The 22,589-nt window shown below is 30.9% G+C and overlaps 2 protein-coding genes across 2 annotated transcripts; both read left to right on the top strand.

Annotated features, from left to right (window-relative positions):
• The first annotated feature begins 2,802 nt into the window (after positions 1–2,802).
• LOC111983691 (tRNA dimethylallyltransferase 2-like) lies at positions 2,803–5,246 on the top strand. The gene is made up of 4 exons (XM_065772822.1): positions 2,803–3,162; positions 4,016–4,091; positions 4,219–4,382; positions 4,648–5,246. The coding sequence occupies exons 1-4, from the start codon at positions 2,818–2,820 to the stop codon at positions 4,729–4,731; spliced, it is 669 nt and encodes a 222-aa protein (XP_065628894.1). The 5' UTR covers positions 2,803–2,817; the 3' UTR covers positions 4,732–5,246.
• Positions 5,247–22,052: 16,806 nt separating this feature from the next.
• Positions 22,053–22,589, top strand: LOC136067266 (uncharacterized). Its single transcript, XM_065772865.1, has one exon. The coding sequence runs from the start codon at positions 22,053–22,055 to the stop codon at positions 22,587–22,589; it is 537 nt and encodes a 178-aa protein (XP_065628937.1).

Here is a 22,589-nt window from a genome sequence, read left to right on the forward strand (position 1 = left end):
TGAGATGTATATGAAAGTAAGCTTTAAATTCTAATTTGTGTGAGGTACTTGAAAGTTTAATAGAGTTTCATAGGTGGAAGTGTAGTAGTATTTGGGCTAGCTAAGGATAGCATCTAATGCATGTAATTTGTACGGTATGACAAATTTAGAACCATATTTTCATAACATTGTTTGAGTACTTGTAGCCATAGAAGAACTGAAAACGATGTCTATGTGTGAAGTCTTAGGCTAATTAGAAATAATATGAAAAAGCAATACATATTAAAATAAATTATGTGTCTACGGAAATTATGAATTTTTAGTAAGGAAATTTACTCAATTAGTACCATTGTTCGTTTATGTCAAAAACTTTATCGTAATTGAATAATTTATAGATGCATCTATGAATGACTCATATGAGTAATTTCAATTAGTATTAACTAACTAGAGAATATAATCTCCCTCATTTTCAAAAAAAGATAGAAAAGGACAAAGAAAAAAGTTACTATTCGCCCTGTCTCGTATTAGCCGGATTTTAAAATTAGTATACTTAGCTGATTGGAAACATGCAATGTATTATGTTCTTGAGATAACAATGCAAGGTTGCCCATTGCTTCTTTGAAATTCATGAAAATATGAACGACTTATTATTAAAGTAAGGAAACAAATGAGGAAAAAAAGTAAAGCTAAAAAGCAAGTATAATAATGCCATTATTGATGAACATCACTATCATGTTAAGAGTGTGCACTTGAGCTATATACAGTAACTTCTGTTTAATTTTGAACTTCGAAATTTCATTCCTAATGCCAGTTTACTATATGCAGAAAGTTTGGTTCAACAAACCCAAGAAACCAGCAATGTGAGGGCAGAAAATTTGGGTCAAGCAACCCCCGGCTCCAGTAATGGGACAAAAAAGCGGGGGAATACGCTAATGCGAAAAATATGGGCCCTTCCAGCAGATAAAAAAATTCAGTTGCCATTAAATGCATCATTCCAACCGCTTGGGGAGAGCGGACAGACATTCGTACGGTGGTTGGGTACTTTTTGCATCTGCCATGTCTACTGCCCACTTATGCCTTTGAATTGGGCGCATGTCCCTCCTGAGTGCAAAGCAAATGCCTGGACAGAGATTCAGGTATTGGCGTACTTTGTTTGTTTTTGTCTTTGACATATTTCTGAGTTAGCTGAACCATATATATATGCCCTAATATGCTCAATGCACTATGAAACATGCCGAATTCCATAAATAAATAAATAAATAAAAGGTATTGGATTTAGAGGAACATAATCAATTAAGCCGGCCTTTATAGTATTAAGCTCTATGTGGAATTTCCATAAACTTGTTGATCTTTTTCATGGATGTCTGTTACTCTAGATTGTATTTCTCCTAATAATATGCCTCACATGAAGGAGGCAAGGACAGTATGTCCTTGTTACTTCCAAGACAAATAACTACAAAACAAAAACGGAAGGGGCTTCACTTTTGCTACATTTCGAGGCAATAAACCTACCACTTGGGACGGGGCTGTCTGCAAAGTCAGCTTCCACATGTAGAAACAGTGGCATGGTAGACATAAAGCCATTGAAAGTGAACCAAGGAATCTAACGTATACGCAATATAAATAAAAGAAACAGTATTTATATGCATGTGGGACTTGGTCTTATAAGGAAGAGAGTTAGGCATTTCCTTAATCTACATCATGTGCTTATTTTAACAAAGAACCTTAGATAAACAAATCCCAAAATTGTGGAGGAAGTTGTCCCTTGGAGAAGTCCAAGTAGATACAAAATGGTCTTAACCATAAACAATATTTAGATTCAAGATATGTTCAACACAAGTTGTTTTTTTCATAACCTAAGTTGTATGTGTCTATCAAGCTATCTAGTTGTTTTTATTTTTTTATTTTTTATTTTAATTTGCCCAAGCTGGCTAAATTAGTCCCAAACGGATAACCTCATACTGTTTTCAAGTCTATTAGTAGAATTCATTATTGTTCTGTATAATCTATTGTGTTGGTATCATTTCTAAGAAACAATGTCTGACATCATTGTTTAAACAATTTGGTGGTTACAGTAATGTCTACCATACACAACTGTTATGAGTTACTAAAATGGCCCCTTGATGTATAGACTTCTAAATTTGATAGAACTGATTCATGTTGTTGTAATTTGTAAACCCTGCAATGCATGACCCAATTGAGAAAATGGTACTTATAAAAAAAAATTGAAAAATGGTAGCAACAATAGCAATATTGTCGATCACAATTTTATGTACTCAACTTGTGGAGATTGGCTCTCACAAACAAATAAATCACATGCTTATTAGAGGCACACTCCTTAAAATAAGTACACAAAATATACTGTTTCAACCCGATGGATGTGTGGTGGTCACATCACTACAAAACTTCGTGGTCATAGCATGAGTTATGTCATAGAGCACCTTCTAGTGGATTCCCCCTTACTAATTTTAAAAACATCCAAATAAGGTGGAGGTGAATCATTCTCTTCTACTCTCCTCCCCACTACTCCCCTTCCCTCTACTCCCCTCTACTCTCCTCCCTCTCTAAACTTCCAAACAAGCCATAAGATAGTATGAAAATGCCGATGAGTGTTGAAATGCAATATATAACAAGATGCATATGCTTTTTAGTTATCCTTTACATATTGTTTCTGTGGAATTTATGTTTCCAGATTTATAAAAGTTTATTCTACTTTCGAATTTTGCAGTTTGATTAGTTCCAGTAGCCATCAGGATCTACCCTCCCCCCTCCCCCCCTTCACTTTCCTCATAAGGAGATGTGCAATGGATATAACGTACGTGTTTAATTTATGTTAAAATGTTACATGTGGCAGGGCGGAATTGGGGTCAAGTCAATAATTTTAGATACAATTGCCGTTTTATATGCGTGGATGCTTCTCTCCCTGTACTGGACCAATATGTGAAACAAAGAGTTGATTGCATGATAGAAGCTGGATTACTAAATGAAGTCTTTGACATTTACAATCCAAATGCAGATTACACCAGAGGTCTGCGACAAGTCATCGGTGCTCGGGAGTTTGAAAATTTTCTGAAAGATTGTTTTTTAGAAGGCAGATGTGATGAAGAAAGTGATTCCACTGAAGGGTCTTTGTCCCTGAGATCTATAAACAAGGGTAATAAGATGTTGAAAGAGAATATTCAGGTAATCTTGGATACCATTGGTGACAACCAACCTAAAATTCTGCTAAAAGAAGCCATTGACAGAATGAAATTGAACACCCGAAGACTTGTTCGTCGTCAAGTATATTTTATAACAGTTTCATAGATTCATAGACTTGCACACCACCCGTCCCCCCAAAAAAGAAAAGAAAAAAGAGAGAGAATAAAAAGTAGATTTGCACTTACTAAGTTTTATAACATGTGACACTTTCATTCCAAAATTGGTCATAACATATTCTGGTATTATATAGATCATGGGGTATTGACATTTATAGCAATCAAGTCCTGGATTATTGATTAAAATCTTTGATGGTTCGTAAATACTACAACAACAACAAAGTTTTACTTTCTGTTACTTTCTTAACTGATATATAATTTTTTGCTACTTTTATTAATGTTATTTTTTGTCTTCCCCTATTTTGTTTTGTTCTTTCAATTTAAATCAACTCAGTCTTTCTTATTTAAAGGTGTTGATTGTGGTGTTTTGCCCAGTTGTAATTGTTCTTCAGATTTTTTAAAGTTCTCTCTTAGAATTTTAGCAGTTGTAAATTAACTTTCTCATCCTTAATATTTGAGTACACGTTTTAGACAAGCTAGAAATTTGAGTTTCAAGTTTTTTTTTCCCCAAAACTACTCATCAAATCTATAACTGTAGATCCCTGTGGAAACTTTGTTAAGACCATTTATTTATTTATTAGTAGTTACCAAAGAAAAGAAGAAGAAGAAGAAGAAGAACTGATGGGCTGCATAAGTGCCTGTCCTGAATTTATTTGCATGTAATTAATATCAGTTATACGATGGTGAAGCCTTTTGTAATACAATTTGTTTTTGTTCAGAAAAGGAGGATAAATCGGCTGCAAACATTGTTTGGGTGGAACATACATTATGTTGATGCAACAGAATCCATATCATGTATGTCTTTTATTCTCCTTTTTGGTTTATTCTGCCCCATTTACTGAATCAATTTTAATAGTTATAAAATAAATAAATAAATAAAATACTGTATCAAGCTTAATGTGCTCAACTTCTCATATTCTAGGCAAATCAGATGACTCATGGGCTTTGCAAGTAGCCAAACCTGCTGAAAAAATTATTAGATCTTTCCTTAATGAGAATGCCAGCTCAATGCCTGATTTGGAGGCTCCAAATAACATGGGACCGAAATTAACCCAGAGGGACTTATGGACTCAATATATATGTCAGGTCAGCATTTTGTGAGACAAAGATTATGATTTTAGATGGAATAGAATGGTGAAGAATACTTGTGGTCGATACCAATTAGTCTGTTAAAGATCCATAGCTAAGCCGACTCCAAAAGTTTTGGGACAGGCTTTGGTGGTGTTGGTATTGGCAGCATTATGTGAGACTGTGTCTAGGATATTGTTCCCGTTTCCTCTTCTTTAGCCTTTTTATTTTATATACTGTGTTTCTTGTGGCTTTAGTATGCTAATGAATTTTCCATATGCAGGCTTGTGGGGATAGGGTACTTGGGTACATGAGTGGGAACAACACAAACAAGGCCGTGGGCATCGAAAATGTATTTCCCGGCTGAGGAAGTCTCTAAGGATTTTACTTACTGGAGCAGCAACAGCAACAGCAACAACATCAACATCAACATCAACATCCTGACTGCAGCTAGATACATTCAATATTTAACTTAGTTGTTGGAGACCGGAAGTATCCAATTTCTCTTAATCTGCTTGTCCATTTGTGGTTGAAAAAGAATTCACCACCATGTGTAAGGTTGAACCGTGACTTGTTGAATCATGTGTAATATTGGTTAGGTATGATCTGATAGTATAGGATTTGCAGATATTGATGGTTTGTTATGAAAGAAAAATGGGATTTGAAAAAAGGGAATAAAGTATTAAACCATAAGATATTTTAATTTTATTAAAGGATTGCTCACTAACCTCTTTTGAATCCCATAAAATGGGAGTTTAGTGTTGTGGACACGATCCTATCTTTATTTAAAGGGTTTTAAATGATTTGATTAGAAGTCAAGGAAAGGAAAAGAGGAAGTAAGACCTACAATAATATTGGTAGAAGCATTAAAAGTGCATGTTAACCACCAAAAAAAAAAAAAGGAAAAAAAAGAAGAAAAGGAGTAAGAATTTAAAGTATGGTTTTGGATATTATAGAATGATATAGGAATACATGTGATTGACTGTAATTAATTTGGTGAGAATCTATAGTAATTAAATTCTAAAAAAATTTTGAGGTTTGTTTGTAATTAATTAGGTGAGAATTTATAGTCAATTCTAAATTTTTAGGTTTAAATGTTGCAGTGTTTCTTCTTGTTAAGGTTTTTATGTATTTTGTTTTGAAATGTGGAGAGAATAGTTTAAAATATTCTCAAAGAAAATTATGAACTCTATATTTTAAGCAAGGGTTATATTTTCTAGGATATTTAGAAGAATACAAGTTTTGTTTAGAAATAATTATATGGTGATTGTTTTTGATAACTTAATTTTTATAACAATTAACAAGTGAGGGCTTCTCTCATTAGTAGATCAAAAACAATATTTGCAAATTACAGGGCTTATTTAGAACATATAATGGCTTGAAGACTTTGGACATCTCACCTAGTGCGTGACATTGAAATAGTTTCCTCTCCAATTCAGTTGGATTAAAATAAATTTTGATGTGACAATTAGGCCTATGCCACCATTATTGCTGTTGATGGGAGAAATGAAATTGCTTACTCAAATCTGTTCCCTCCCTCTCATCCAACTCTTGAAGAAATGCAAGCTGCACTTCAAGCCATCAAACTAGCTGTCTTCCACAAGTATTTTTATGTTCTTTTTGAAGGAGATTCCAAAGGAGTTATCGATACTTTGCAGAATATTTACTCATCTCCTCCATGGTTCATTGTTTCTTATCTCTTAGGCGTTAAAGTTGTATTAAGTTCTCTCATCTGCTAGGATTCTCTTTATTATTTTCTGGTAATTGGGAAGGACCTATTTCTATTTCTTCTCTTTTTTCTGAGGTTTCTTTCTTCACTTTCTTTATTCTCTGTCTATATAATTATCCTCATTCATAAATTAAAACCAAAAAAAAAAAAAAAAAACTAGTCTCTTGTAATCTATATTGTGATTTGATAGAACCATTGTTCTATTCTAATAATATAAAACAGATAAGTATGGTATTATTGGCAAATAGTGCCTTAGTTGGTGTCCTAACTCCAACCACATATGATGTTGATGATGATGTAGTATATGACACTTCTAGTTTTCATTTGAATAAGTGAAAAATTAGCATATCGGAGTCCATTTGTCTCCACATACTTTTTGAGTTGTATGATTAATTCTACTTTTAATCCTGTAAATGATGATTTTTTAGTAGTAGTACTTGTTTGAATTTGCGGAACACTCTAGTCACTAGCACATTATTAGAGTCAATCTTGTCCTCAGTTGCCTGTACGTTTTGTAGGCAACAATCAAAGTATATAGGGGTGTTTTTTGTTTTGTTTTTTTTTTTTTTTTTCCCACTTTTTTAACTGAAAGATATTCTCAAATATATGTACATATATTGAGAATCAAAGTAAACATGTATACGAAAAAAAAAGAAAAAAAAAAGAGTGTAAATAACTAAATATGTATGTAGTTATGTACGTGTTGATACTATAATCCGGTTCCAAAAANGAAAAACAGTCTACAAGGACTTAATTATGGTTTTAGATAGTGGAAAACATTATTACTTGAATTGAACCAACCTCATGCTATGCTATCATTTCAAGGTTGGAACTAAAAATCTATCCTGTATGAAAATTTTAAACAAAGGTGGCCAGGGACACAGGTGAACTTTTTCATTTTGTTTGTTTTGTCACCTGTGATTGCTTTGCTTTGGATCTCATTTTGTTCTAAATCTAGTTTATCTTTTGGTCTTTGTTGCAATCTGATTTGATACATAAATGCTCTGTTTCATTTTGTGTGTAGTATTTGAGTTTTATTAATGGTGGGTTTGGTTTATTTTCCAGCCACTCTTTGTTGCGTGTGTTTGGATAGAGAGAAATAAAGAAAAATAATAGAGACTTTTGAGGTTTTATTTATAAAAAAAAAAAAAAAAAAATTCATTTCTTTTGACTTAAAAATCATCGATTCAAATTTTTTTTTTTTTTTCTGATGTGGTTTTTTCTATTTACTAAATACTGAGGTGGCATTTTTTTTTTTATGTTAATTAAACTATTTAACATTATTTTTATAAGCCACCTAGGCTTCAAGTATGTCAACTTTGCACATAATTAGTTACATAGGCATTTTTGTTTATAAATTAACTGTAGAGTCTAAATTAACTGTAAAATGAAAATAATATTAACTAAATTGACTAAAAAAATAAAATAACATAGAACAAATTAATTGTAACAAATTAATTTTGACTATTGATTTCTATTAACTATATAAAAAGCGGCTATGCTACTACAGTGTTTGCCACTGTTCACATAACGTATTGCACTGTTCATCTACAGTGCAGTTTTGGTGAGCCACATTTTTTTTTTTCTTTTTAGTTTTGAACAGTTACTTATTTTTTTTTTTCTTTTTTTTTTCAGTTTTTCGTTTGTTTGTTTGTTTGTTTGCTTTTTTTTTTTTTTTTCCTTTTATATATATTGTTTTCTGACATAACAATTTTTACAATATTTTTACAATTATTGATGTGTCAATTTCTTATAAGTCAAAATAAAATAATAAAATATAAAATTGTTATTAACCACAACTGAAAATAAATATTTTGTGAAAATGTTGTGACACTTGTTAGGTGAATGTGTAAAAGTTACAGGACTTTTGGTTTGTTCAATATGTACTTTTTTTTTTCACTCATCAATTTGTGCTCTATTTTCTAAAAAACGGCTAGGCCGCTACAGTGATTTGCCACTGTTCACATAATGTATTGCACTGTTCATCCACAGTGCAATTTTGGTGAGCCACTTTTTTTTTTTTTTTTTAAGTTTTGAACAGTTACAGTTTTTTTTTCTTCGGTCTTCCATTTTTTTTTCTTTTTATATATATTGTTTTCTGACATAACAAATTTTATAATATTTTCACAATTATTGAGGTGTCAATTTCTTTTAAGTCAAAATAAAATAATAAAATATGAAACTGTGACTAACCACAACTGAAAATAAATGTTTTGTGAAAATGTTGTGACACTTGTTAGGCGAATGTGTAAAAGCTATAGGACTTTTGGTTTGTTTAATATGTATTTTTTTTTTTTCAATCATCGATTTGTGCTCTATTTTCTACTAACTATATAAGAAGAGGCAATGCCTTTACAGTACCCCTTTTGGTGTAGTGAGCCATTTTTTTTCCCAAGTTTTGAATAGTTGCTACACTTTGGTTTGTTCAAGTGGCAAAGTGGCACTGTAGCTACAGTAGCTACAATTTTTTTTTTTTCTGTCTTCCGTTTGTACTTTTTTTTTTCTTTTAAATATTTATAAGAACCCGCATATATATTGTTATACTAACACAATAAATTTCACAATATTTTCATAATTATTGAGGTGGCAAATTCTTATAAGTTAAAATAAAATAATACAATATGAAATTGTGACCAACTATAACTGAAAATAAATATTTTGTGAAAATGTTGTAACACTTGTCTTACGTATGAAAGCGCAAATGCGCGTACAGTGCCACTGTACATTTGGTTTTGTGAGCCACTGCCTTTTTTTCCCATGTTTTGAACAGTAACTAAAGTACCAAGCGGCACTGTAGTTACAGTAGCTAGTACCAAGTGGCATTGTAGTTACAGTGCCTAAAGTTTTGTTTTGTTTTTTGTTTTTTGTTTTTCAGTAATTGGTTTGTGTTTTTTTTTTTTTTTAAAATATTTATGTAAGCTGGTATATATATTGTTATACTGACACAATAAATTTCATAGTATTTTCACAATTATTGACATGTCAATTTTTTACAAGTTGAAATAAATTAATAAAATATGAGACTATGATTAACCACAACTAAAAATAAATGTTTTGAGAAAATAATACAACACTTATTGTACAGTGCTTTTGTTTTATCTCCAATGCGTGTATGCACTATAGCTACAATGCCTAAAGTTTGTTTGTTTGTTTGTTTTTTTTTTTTTTTTCCAATAATCGGTTTGTGTTTTTTTTTTCTTTTAAATATTTATATAAGCTGGTGTATATATTGTTATACTGACACAAAAAATTTCACAATATTTTTACAATTATTGACGTGTCAATTTTTTACAACTAAAAATAAAATAATAAAATATGAGACTGTAACCAACCACAACTAAAAATAAATGTTTTGAAAAAGTGTTATAATACTTATTGTGCAATGCTTTAGCTTTATTCAATTGGCACGGTAGCTAAGGGGGTTTTTTTTTTTTTTTTTTTTCTTTCCAGTAATTGGTTTATGTTTTTTTTTTCTTTTCTTTTAGATATTTATGTAAGCTAGTATATATATTGTTATACCAACACAACAAATTTCACAATATTTTCACAATTATTGTCGTGCCAATTTCTTATAAGACGAAATAAAATAATAAAATATGAGACTGTGACCAACCATAACTAAAAATAAATATTTTGAGAAAATGTTACAACACTTATTGTGCTGTGCTTTTGGTTTCTTCAACTGGCACAGTAGATACAGTGCCTATTTTTTTTTTTGTGTTTTTTTTTTTCAGTAATCAGTTTGTGTTTTTTTTTTTCTTTTAAATATTTATGTAAGCTGGTATATATATTTTTATACTAACACAATAAATTTTACAATATTTTCACAATTATTGATGTGTCAATTTCTTACAAGTCGAAATAAAATAATAAAATATGAGACTGTGACCAACCACAACTAAAAATAAATGTTTTGAGAAAATGTTACAACACTTATTGTTATCACAATATTTTTACAATTGTTGAGATCTCAGTTTTTTATAGATCAAATAAAAAAAATGATAAGTCTACAACATTTTAACATTAATTTATACCGTGCCTAAAGTTTTTTTTTTTTTTTTTCAATTATCGATTTGTGTTTTTTTTTCCCTTTTAAATATTTATCTAAGCTGGCATATCTATTTCTATTAACTATATAATTTTGTAAATGTGTACAAAATTTGTCAATTTTTTTTGTGTCTACAATATAAATTTGCATTGTAATTAAGTACAATGTATACATAGAGATATTGTGAAAATGTTGTAACACATGTGTTAATTCCTTATGGGTCAAAATATAATAAAATAAAATAATAAAATATCATACCGAGATCTAGCACAACTAAAAATGTCGTGACATATTGTTGTTATTGCAATATATTTACAATTATTGAGGTGTAAGTTATAAGTCAAAATAAAATAATAAAATATTAGACTGGAATCTATCACAGTCTTATACAAATGAGATTAACTTTTTATGACATAATTATCAAAATTCTTAATATTATTGTCTCTTTTGATTAATGTAAATCTGTATATATTTTAAAAATAAAATAATTTATATCTTTATTTTGTGATAAAAATAAAATTTAGAATTAATTATAATTATTACCCTTTTTTTTTTTATGACTAGCACGTGCAATGCACGTACTGCTCTTACCGGTGTTTATATATAGCCGCGTATATATATAATTTATAGCCACGTACTTCCCCGTGATAAATGCAATGGAATTGTTTGTGACTCTGACCGATGACTTGATACATAACAAAGCCACGTACTTCCCCGTGATAAATGCAATGGAATTGTTTGTGACTCTGACCGATGACTTGATACATAACAAACCTCCAACTCAGTAAGAAAATATTTATTTTACCAAAGTGCACTTTTTCATGTGACTCTCCGAATGGCACCAACAATCAACCATATCACCGACATAATTGGCGGCCCTAGTTCAAATATTCTATCTCACTTTTCCTACTCCACTCTATATTCTATTAATAAATACTTACTATATGTTCACCTAATTAATTAAATATTATCATTATTGACTTATTAATCTTACAGTTATTAATTAATAGTATCACGTGACAAGTATTTATTGGTGGAGTATAGAGTGGAGCAGGAAAAGTGGGACAGAAGATTTGGATTCCTACTAGTAGTATCTGAGGCCCACGGCCCTAAGTCAAAATGATGCAGAAAATCTTGGGTCATGTTAATACTTTTTATACTTCATTAAAGTGAGGTTTTAGCTTAGAAAAGGGTACTATGATTTCGTCTAAGTAGAAAAATCAAGTTAGTTGTCCCTGTAACTAATTTTTTCTATATAAAAAAAAATGATAGTGAAATTTTTTTTTTTTTGGTGACTTTTGCACTCATTTTCGGAGACAAAGGCTATTGTTCATGCCGAAAATTTTGACTTTTTAGCCCTTATTCAGTATATCAGTGGGTCTCGTTTATTGTTCACGGGACTCACAAACTTTAATTTTTAGCAACTTTTTTATTAAAAATGAGTCTCACGGCATTATTCACATATTTAAAAATTATTTTGCTATAGTATTTTCAATTTGCAATTTTTAGCTGTATTCAAATAGACCATAGTGCTAGTTAATATATTGAAACTTAATATTAGTTCTTCCGAACATTAAAAAAAGAAAAAAAGAAAAAAGAAAACCCTAAATGTTTTGAAGTGCCACTCCATTCACAATTTGTCCAAACCATTCCATTCTGAAATTCTCAATTACATGTAGCTTATTATTGTGCCCTAGACCCTACCTAATATAGGTCACTTTGTCGTGGCTTGGGCTAAACTGGTCCCAGACACGTAGACCATAAAAACATGTGGGTATTAATTGGTACAACTCACACTAAATTTAAGAAAACGATCAGCACATGAATCTTTAGAATGGAATGGCCTTGACTTCCTGATTTTCCTTAAAGTGAGTCTTCTATTTCCAACGTGTGTTGGTTTCTCATTTTGTGGTTCACAAAATAGGGGGAAATAAAAACCGCAGATATTTGGGGATACACAAACCATAGACTATAGGCGTGTGTAAAATAAAAAAAGTTTGGAAAGAATAAATAGGACATATTAATTAATAAAGTCTATTACTCGAACAAAAAATTAATTGTCTTAACTAATAATAAAAACAATTATCATGCAATAAATATTATAAGTTAAAATTATATCGTATGAATAGGAAGCGTCTGATATATGGTTAAACTTGGCTGTATGATTTTCTGAAAAGCGAGTCTTCTATTTCCAATATAGTGCATTGTTTCTCATTTTGTGGTCCACATATGGGAAAATAAACCCCAAATAAATGGGGATACACAAACCATAGATTGTAGGCGCTGTTTTAAAAAAAAAAAAAAAAAAAAAAAGTCTCTCTACTCAAACAAAAAATTAGTTGTATTTTAGGTGAAACTATACTATTAGTCCCTAAAGTTTGCATGTTGAGTGCTTTTAGTCCCTGAAGTTTTAATAGAGCGCTTTTAGTCCCTAAAGTTTTAAAATTAAACACAATTGCTCACTTCACTAACTTCCATTAGTTTCTTTGCTTACTTGTCTAACGGAAGAAAGAGTAGGCATATTTTTAATGATATGGCAACCTTGTCATATCAGTTGCAATGTCTAAAAGTAAAATCATTGCAATGTAACTTAAGTGGCCGAATCAAAATTTGACACTTCATTTAAAAATACAATCCAGAACCAAGTCACCAAAATTCTAACGGAACCTTAAAATCTCTTTTCCTCTATGGTACTCCTTTCTCTCTTGGTAAATTTTAGCCAAACATGAAACATCAGATAAATACGGCGAGACAAGGAGGACTCAAGACAGCAGCCACTTGATTTGGATCAAAGTCTCCAAAGACCTTCAGATCTTCAAAGAGAGGCAGCACACCTGAAGCCTTATAAGATCCTAAACTAAAAAATTCACGAAGCCCAATTTTTAGCATCTAAATCTCAGGAAAGCAACGCTCAAAGAATTTACCTAGATTGTCATAGTTTTCTTGTTCAACTCAAGCTGAATTTTTGCGCAGAGATTAGGCCAATTATCAAGTCAAATACCAAGACAAATTATATAATATTAAAAAAAAAAAAAAGAGAGAGAGAGAAATAGATGGAGAAAATGAAAGGGTTCTATTGGGTTACTGAGAAATTTAATTTTAAATGTTCACAGCAAGAGATCTGCTCCAAGTATTGCATATATGTAGGACTATGTAGGTTGTGCATTGATGTATGGAACTCTCGCTTGCATATCTCCTTGTCTTGTTGTCTCTGGAGATTTATGACATGGATTTCATCGAAGTTACACAGAGAGAGGATGAGAGGTAACGGAGAGAGAGAGGGGTAAATGGAGAAGAGAGATTTTTGGGATTTTTTTAAAATAAAAAATGTTGCCATGTCATTAAAAGTATGCCTACTCATTTTTCCATTAGACATATAAGCACAAAACTAATAGTAGTTAATGGAGAGACCAATTGTGTTTAGTTTTGAAACTTTAGAAACTAATAGCGCTCAGTTGAAACTTTAGGGACTAAATGTGCTCAGCAGGTAAATTTCAGGGACTAATAGTGTATTTTTGCCTGTATTTTAACATGATAACAAGAACAATCACCATAAAAAAACGTTATAAATTGAAATCATATTGTATGAATAGAAATATCTGAACATATGGATAAAGTTAGTTGTATAAGTGAGGATTTCAAATGTCAAAATATATTAATTTGATTCTCTTTGACTATATTCAAAGTAGATGATACTTTTCTTCAGCCGGAAATGTTGGCACTTGGCAAGAAAAAAAGGAAACCGAGAACTTGGCAGTGATATATATATCTTTTTTGAGTTTTGACCGAAACCCAAAGAAAACGGCAAAGCAAGTCAAGTTATGGATAGTGAACGTACGTACAACACGTCCAAGCAACGGAGCGGGCACCAAGTTCCCACGCTTCACACCTGCCCTTAATTAGTGTTGCCTCTTGGATGTGGCAAACAATTATGAAATATATGCTTGCATAAGTGCATACGTTCGCCTTCAGCTACATATCACTACGTGCAGGTGGGTCACATCTAAATTTGAAGCTTACATGTAAGTGTACTCACCACAAAATTTCGTCTTCTAGATTAATATTTTGATATACATTGAACGTCACATCTCCGAAGCACGGAAAAATCTTTTTTCCGCGTTAGACGTATGAGACCAACGTACCATTGAAATATGGGTCGTGATTCACACGTTAGTAAGATATTAGTTTGTAACTCAGGTCATGCATATGTATAGATATACTTAAAATATATACATTAAGGTGCATAGTATAATTTTTACATATATATTTTAAATATTATTAGATGGATATTATTGTTAGTTATTCTTATATATATATATATATATATTTTTTTTAACTCTTTAAAAGGTCTTGTAAGAAGATTATTAGGTAAAAAATGTAAATTGTCCTTTTATATATATATATATATTAATGTTCATTAATTTTAGACTCTTTGGTTTTTGTATGCAATAACTCACTTAGATGGATATTTATGATATGGCCCACATTTGACTCTAAAATTAAGAAATAAAACTCTTTTTAAAAATAAATAATTTAGGACACATGGTGCAAAATTGGACATAAATTGTAGAATCTAATTGAACTCTCTCTCTCTCTCTCTCTCTCTCTCTCTCTCTCCTCTCTCTCTCTCTCTCTCTCTCTCTCTCTCTCTCTCTTTCTCTCTCTCTCTCTCTCTCTCTCTCTCTTCTCTCTCTCTCTCTCGTTAGATGGAAGATATACTTTTTTCCTCTAAGCACATGCCTTCGCTAAACTTATTGCTTTTCATAAGTTTTTTTGGATCTGATTTAAAAAAAAAAAAAAAAATCCCTCTGCATCTTGCTGTTTCTGAGCAATTGAGGAAAGATGTTCCTCTTCTTATTGGCTAATGAAATTGGGGTTTTTATACAAAAACCAAAACTCAAGTATAAGACATACTTCATTTTACAATTATAATATAGATGATAAATGTCATTGATAAAAAATATTATCTATTCAAGTGTAAGATATTCTATAATTTTTTTTTAAAAAAATCAAGTATAAGATATATTTAATTTTTAATATATTTAGTGACACAAATTTTTCATAATTTTTTTTACAACTACTTATGTGATTAGTTTTGATTGCTACACAATAAAAATGATGGGTCCATGTGAGACAATCCAAAATCCAAAGAGTAAGACAATCCAAAACCTAGAGGTGTGGGCGGAGGATATGGAATGGGAGCTCAACATTGATTCAAGACATTGTTGGATGAGTTCCCATATGTGGTGATGGATACACAAGGACGGAGCTACTATTAAATAGGGAGCAATGACCCCCCTAAAAAATTACATTTTCACCCCTTAAATAATATTATTGATTCTTTTAAGAGTAATGTTATTACTAACAAAATTTTTTACAACAATTTTACAAATTATTTTGGTAACAAATTCTTATTGGTTCGCATATGGGCCCACCAATTATATTAATTTTTTACTTACCAATAACCACTTATCACATCAACAATTATAAAAAAGTTTGTAATCTAGCTTTTTTCTCATTTCATGATCATAAAAATTTATGGGTCTAAAATCTTAAAACAAATATACAACAAAAAAAAAAAAAAAAAAAAGAATTTTAACACAAAAAATTATCAATAGTAAAACTAAAAAAAATTAAGCCCAATCAACAAATTTTTATCCAATAAACATCACCATTAAAAAATTCTTAACAAAAATTAATTTGTTTTTACACAAAAAACCTCAACAACTAAATAGTAGAAGAATCAGAGATTGAAACCGTTGCAAACAAACCAAATATAACCACCTTCCTGACTTAAAGTTCTGGATTCATCCTTGAAATCANCGTTTTGCAATTCAACTTCAGCTAGTTTGAACCCAAGCTATAACTTTCATTATTGTAAGATTACAAGCTTGACAATATGGCCTGACCTCATATCAGATTGGGTCTAGTTATGTTACCACATTCCATCCTTACAAGCTCATTTACCATTGCCTCCTTGTCCTTGCAGCCCAAGAGCATGAGTCCAATAATATTTTTTGGGGAGAGAACACTTGGGAAGACAATTAAGGTTTTAATATAACATATAGAAATACTACTTAACCAAAAAATTTAAGCTTATGAGTTTAGTCCTAGTTTTGTTATATTAAGTTTCCAACTCTTTTTTTTTTTTTTTCTTCTATGTGGGACTTTCACTCACATATGTAACAATAAGACATATAAAATAATTACCCCTTAATTTAAATTTCTTGACATGTGCTAAGGGCCTTGTACTGAACATTTTTCAAATATTTTTAAAAGTATAAAGACTAAAATGAAATACTAAAAGAAAATAAGGATATTGAAACAACAGTTAAAAGTTGAAGGATCAAATATATAATTTAATCTTTATTTCACTATTATTCTATTAAATGATATGAGGTCACTACAAAAGTTTATCAACCCAGGTATTGTCTTTTACTGATTCCTTGTCTACCTTTAAAATCACTGACAAGCAGAATTAAAAATATTATAGAAAAACAAGCGAAGAAATTAGCACGAGTACGTTATTAATGTTTTTTGAATGCCCGAATACTGTGCCATAAATGTATAAGCGACTGGTGTTTGTGTTTGTTTCGACACAAATCATCACAAAAATATCAAATTTCTAAATGTTTGCAAGTTAAATATTTCAAGCTTTTTAATGATTTTAATAGGACTCTAATTTAGAGTTCAAGTTCAGAAATCAACATTTTCAAAATTATCATGAACACTGAGTCAGACCATTTCAAAAAAAAAAAAAAAATTTACTCAAGCCTTTAGATCAAAACTTAATGCAACTTTCAGTATACAAGTATAAAAATAATTTTAAATAAATGTGACAACAGTGCTCCAGGCTACACATTTAATCGAATTTATTATCCTAAAATTACTTACTTCTTTCATTCTTTGAACTGTCTAAGATATTTTTTGAAATATTGTATTGTCTATCAAATGGTGACCTAAATAATGTGGACCATATATATATACACTAAGTTTTTCTTTTCATAGGGGCCAGATAGTAAGTTATCTGGTCACAAATTTGTCATTTATTGGATCAGTCTTAAGGTTGATAACAGAGTATTAGCATTCCCATTAGCAATGTTGATAGGCAACCAATACTTTGTTTCTAGCTAGCAATAATGATTAGTCTTCACTTGATGATAATAATGACAAACTCATTTTCAAAAAAATAAAATAAAATAATGACAAACTCATGTTGGTTGACAATTAAGATATCGTCTTCTTGCAGTAATCAACTGGTGGTGAAAATGCATGTTCATGAGATATATACATGACTGATCATTTGGATCCTAGGGTCTATAATTTCCTTAATAAAAAGGAAAGTTCAAACTCTCTTGTAGAATTGGCAAAAAAAAATGGTAGGTAGGAGTTTGTCTTTCCAATGAGATAGGTCAAACACGTTTAATATGCTGAATGGAGATTAAGTTAAGAATAATAATTATTTTTATTCTCAGAATAAAAGATTTTTTTTTTCTTTTGAAAAAAAGGGTATAAAAGATGTAATGTAATAACTATTTTTATTCATTTGTTACATGTAAAATTTTTGTAAAATATGATATATATGGAAAGTTTATATTTTTTGACATGTATTAATTTTAAAAGTTGTTATTGCAGATTTGCAGTAAGGAATAGCTACTCTAGTAATTTTAGAAAAGAATAGCTATTCCTTTATTAATAAAGAATAACTATTCATTCTAGTAAAAATGTAATCAAATAATTGAATAGTTAATACAAACATGTTAATTATTTTATTACAAGATTCATTACATAATTATACGAAACATGGTCTTATATCTAAAATAACAACAACAACAATTTTGAGATTGGTTATGAATTCTCAACAAATTAGTTAAATCTGTCCATATGTATTTTTTTTCCTTGTCTAAAAGAAGAAAACCCAAAAAGATAAATGATAAATATCTTTTAATGGAGGTGAGATCGCTGAGATGGCCAATTTGAAAGCTAATTAACATTATTCAACTCAAAACCCTTTGGTTCCTAAGAAATTTTAGTCTAGAATGATGTTTGAGGTATTTAAAATTATAAAGTAGGCTTTAATATTACCCCAAAAAAAAAATATTGCATAAAAAAATTAATTACGTCAAAAATTAAAGATGAAGTATATAAATTGGCCATTAACAAAATAATGAGCCTTCTAAAAAATAATAATAACAATCAAGAATGAATAATTTGTATTCTCTATCAAATGATATTCTTATAAGATTTTCAAGGGTTGAGAAAAAGTCAAAAACAAATATTTATAGAATCCATCTTTTTTTTTTCTTTTTTCTTTTTTTTTTCTTTTTTTTTTTTTCCTGAGAGAGTTTCAACCTATGATGTCCGCTCCTGATGATAGCTCTTTATCATCAGACCAAGACACCAATCAGTTTTTGATGTAGGCGGGGATTGAATCCCAAATCTCTTATACAACTATCAGAGATTTTACCAATTGAGCTAATTGGAACCCACTTTATAGAATCAATCTTAGATTGACATATGAATCTAATTGTAATTATTCTTAAAAGATACATATATACATGCATGAAGTTACAAACTAGTATATTTTAAAAATTAAATAAATAGTTCTTGGTATATTATGTATAGAATTTTAAATAAAAAATTTATGTCTTTAATAAGAAATTAAGAAGTGACCTAGATTTTATATTAGAGAATTTTACAAGAATAACATGTGTGAGAAGAAAATTTCCATTTGTGGTGTAAGTCAGACATTCTCCTATTTCATAAATTAGATTGATTATGTGCGAATTATTATTTTTTCATATATTAAGGGAAAATAAAATGTTGTTACATTTTTTGACATCAATAATTTCAAAGTTGAATTCATGTGTAGCAAAAACAAATTTGCCAGAATTAATAAGTTGAATTTGGATAAGATAATTTATATATGCATGAAAAATCTAAAATGAAGTGATTTACAATTACCTCATGGTTGAAAATCTTGATATTACTAATTTCAAATTTTGGGCACAAAGAAGGAAATCCCACTCATTTAAGCTAATTATGAAAATTGCACTAACATTTTAAACCCCCCAAAAGAAAAGCATGTACATCACTATAACCCTGGTCTTCAAGGTCCTCTACTCCAAAATGATCGTTTTCAGGAAAAATGGTATCAAAGTTACAGTATTTCATGGTGAGTTTCTGGCAGACAGCCATATCTTACCATAAATCCAAAGAAGAATAACAGAAAAAGAAAACTATTAAAGGTTGAGAACTAAATATGCAAGTTAACATTTTTTAAACTTACTGTTTACCACACACAAAAAATATAATTTTTTTATTAGATGCATACAACATACATATTCTTTTTATAGTTAAATTTTTTCTAATTGGACCATAATTTAATACTCTTAGAGCATTCACATTAGTATTCTCAAATATTTAGCTAAACTAATTCAAAAAAAAAAACTCTACTATTGTTAGTTTGACTATCTATTATTTTCATACACATACATCAGCCTCAATACTTTATCAACATTGAAATTTAATGTAGCGAGGATAGAGGCTCGCTATATGTAGTGATGAGACTAGCCTCTTTAAAAACTTAAGTTAATTTAGTAAGGCTGATGCACGCTTATTTCGGTTGAGTTTAAATAAATTTTTGATGAAATATTAAATTGGTGAGACTAATGTGAATATGCATTAAATTGATTGTTTGTTGTCCAAGTTATTTTAGTATATATGATAATAGAATTATCACAATTAAAATATATATTTTTATTTTGATTGAAAATATTGTCAAAAATTGGAAACAAAAATACTAACTATATTAAATTACTTAATTAGCTTCCTAAATTAGTTCACTTTTTATAATATCATATGAATCATATTGAAAGAGTATAATTCTACTAGTATATATATGGAAAATTCTTATGGGAAAAGTTAACGAATATCAAAAGGACATTTGTTATTGAATCATTTTAGATAGGTTTTTATGGGAAAAAAAGTAATTAATTTTCAACAGTTTTTTTTTTTAATATTTCCCATAAAAGTGATATTAAAACTTTCTTAAAATGAATTATTAACCAAAACTTTAAATTATAAATAATATTTTTGCTTTTTTTTTTTTTATATACTAGTAATGCTACATATACAAATTATTTTATAACATTTTTACAAATTATTGTTGTGGCCAACTTTTTATTGATTCTCAATTGAGCCCACCACTAACATCATTTTTTTATTTACTAATAACTACTCAATATATTAGCAGTTTGTAACATTTTTTTATAAAATTTTTTTTATCTCTAGCATTTTCCTTTTTATATGGTTTGTGAATCCTATTATAAAGGAGCTTTTATTGTTATTATTATTATTATTATTATATTTTTGCTTTGGCTTTGGTAGCTTATTTTCCAACTTGTTTTGGAACTATTTGCAAGTCTCACCTAACTTTTTTTTGCTAGAGTCTTTACCAAAAAAAAAAAAAATATAGACAATTCATTTTAATTAACTTTTAGCTTTTACCACTTTCAACACTTTTTTTTTTTTTTAGTAATGTGGGGGGAAAAGCCCAATCTAACGTAGTGGGCCTAGGGCCCTATTTGAGGATTATTGTGTGTCCGAAGAGAAGGAACCGATTGAGATAAAGTCCATCTGGAAGAACGGTACTTGGAAACGAAGGAGGAGTACAATCCGAAGAGGTCACCAGTGGTCCGAAGAGGTCCTACTCCTCGGATACGAATAGTATTGATTAATCAAACATGTGGAAGGTCCGAATGGTCTTCCTAGCAACCCCAATGATCAAGATAAGCTTTGAGTATATCTGGAGACGATAAGAACGAAGAAATATCTAAAGAAAAAGCTACTACCACCGTATTAAATACACTGCAGCAACTTTTCTGGCCGCATTTATGTGGAGAAAACCCCTGAACAGTATAATTTCAGCTATCACCACTCACAAAAAGCTAAAGAAGATACATGACATGACATACATTCAAGTAGGTACCTAGATGAAGAACAAGTAGACGATAGGGATGAGGGGGAAGGATACTATATAAAGAAGAAGGGCTTCTGATGGAGACGAGGGGGTAGGGGGGAGAAAAAGAGAGGAGAAAAGAAAAAAGAAAGGTTTTATTGTAGCCCTAAGAATTGTAACCAGTATTTAATCTATCATAAGTCTCTTCAGACTTCAGCTTATTTGATCTTTATATGTATTTTTATGCTGGTTTATACTTGGACGTTGTGATCAACCATTGTGAGCTCCACGGTCAACCTAGCTATATCATCCACACTCTACAAATTTATTATTTTGGGCTTAGGCCACAAATCTTAATCCTACAATTGGTGCCATCTGTGGGAAACGCTTGAGTAGAAATGGAAGCAACAGTTGATAATGGCTAAACCAGGGCAACAACCAGCAGAATCTGGGGCGTCCCAACACATAGACCCTTTTCTCAATTTGGAGCAGAGACAAGATCGTGAAGGTAGCATGCATACTACGCACCTTGAGCGAAGTCAACTGCATGGAGGAAGTCACATGTCTCATACAGAGAAGAACAACATGCAACTGAAAATTGAGAGACTAAAGAGGGAGTTGCGCCATGCAAAAAGAAAACGTATTTCTTCGCATTTTGATGAGGATTGGGGTGACGAGCAAGATGTCACTTACGAGCAGAGATCTCGGACACCAATCAGTGAATCATTTTCATACGAAGAGGAGCACCGTCGCAAGAGGCAACCTCAGAGCCCATCACATTGAAGGGTAGGAAACGATGCTATGAGCAAAGCTTTAAATCAAATCTCTAGGTCACCCTTTACGCACAGGATCGAAGGAGTGAGACTTTCTTGGCATTTCAACAAGCCAACCTTTACCATTTATAATGGTAAAACGGACCCTGTGGAGCATGTGAGCCACTTTAATCAAAGGATGGCTGTCCACTCCAAGGATGAAGTTCTGATGTGTAAGGTCTTCCCTTCCAATCTTGGACCGGTTGCAATGAGGTGGTTTGACAGCCTGAAAATAGATTCCATCAATTCCTACAAAGAGCTCACTCAAGCATTTGGTTCACGTTTTGTCACATGCCGAAGAGTGGTCAGGCCCTTGTCTTCTCTGCTATCCTTGAGCATGCAGGAGGGTGAGACCCTGAAGGCATACTTGGATAGGTATTGGGAGATGTTTAATGATATGGAGGGCAACTTTGATGCAATGGCCCTCGACACGTTCAAGCTCGGCCTCCCTACTGACCACAGTTTAAGGACGTCCTTGTCTGGTAAACCTGTTACTAACATGCGTCAACTCATAAACCGTATTGAAAAATATAAAAGAGTTGAAGAAGATCAGCAACCAGGGAAGGGTAAGGACAAGGTTATCCCCCAGGAGAGGAGGGATTTCAGGTCAGACTGTTACAATAACAACAAGCCACGAAGAGATTTTGTTGGGCAGTCAGGATCAGCAAATGCTTAA

The sequence above is a fragment of the Quercus suber genome, unplaced genomic scaffold (assembly GCF_002906115.3).
Source record: "Quercus suber isolate HL8 unplaced genomic scaffold, Cork oak 2.0 scaffold_65, whole genome shotgun sequence".
In the NCBI taxonomy this organism is placed as follows: domain Eukaryota; kingdom Viridiplantae; phylum Streptophyta; class Magnoliopsida; order Fagales; family Fagaceae; genus Quercus; species Quercus suber.

What these genes read in the sequence shown, in the direction of transcription:
- LOC111983691 (XM_065772822.1), top strand. Translation starts at nt 2,818, where the DNA reads ATGTTACATGTGGCAGGGCGGAATTGGGGTCAAGTCAATAATTTTAGA. An exon ending in TGCAACAGAATCCATATCAT is followed by an intron (nt 4,092 to 4,218) that starts GTATGTCTTTTA and finishes CTCATATTCTAG; the next exon opens with GCAAATCAGATGACTCATGG. An exon ending in GGACTCAATATATATGTCAG is followed by an intron (nt 4,383 to 4,647) that starts GTCAGCATTTTG and finishes TTCCATATGCAG; the next exon opens with GCTTGTGGGGATAGGGTACT.
- LOC136067266 (XM_065772865.1), top strand. Translation starts at nt 22,053, where the DNA reads ATGGCTGTCCACTCCAAGGATGAAGTTCTGATGTGTAAGGTCTTCCCT.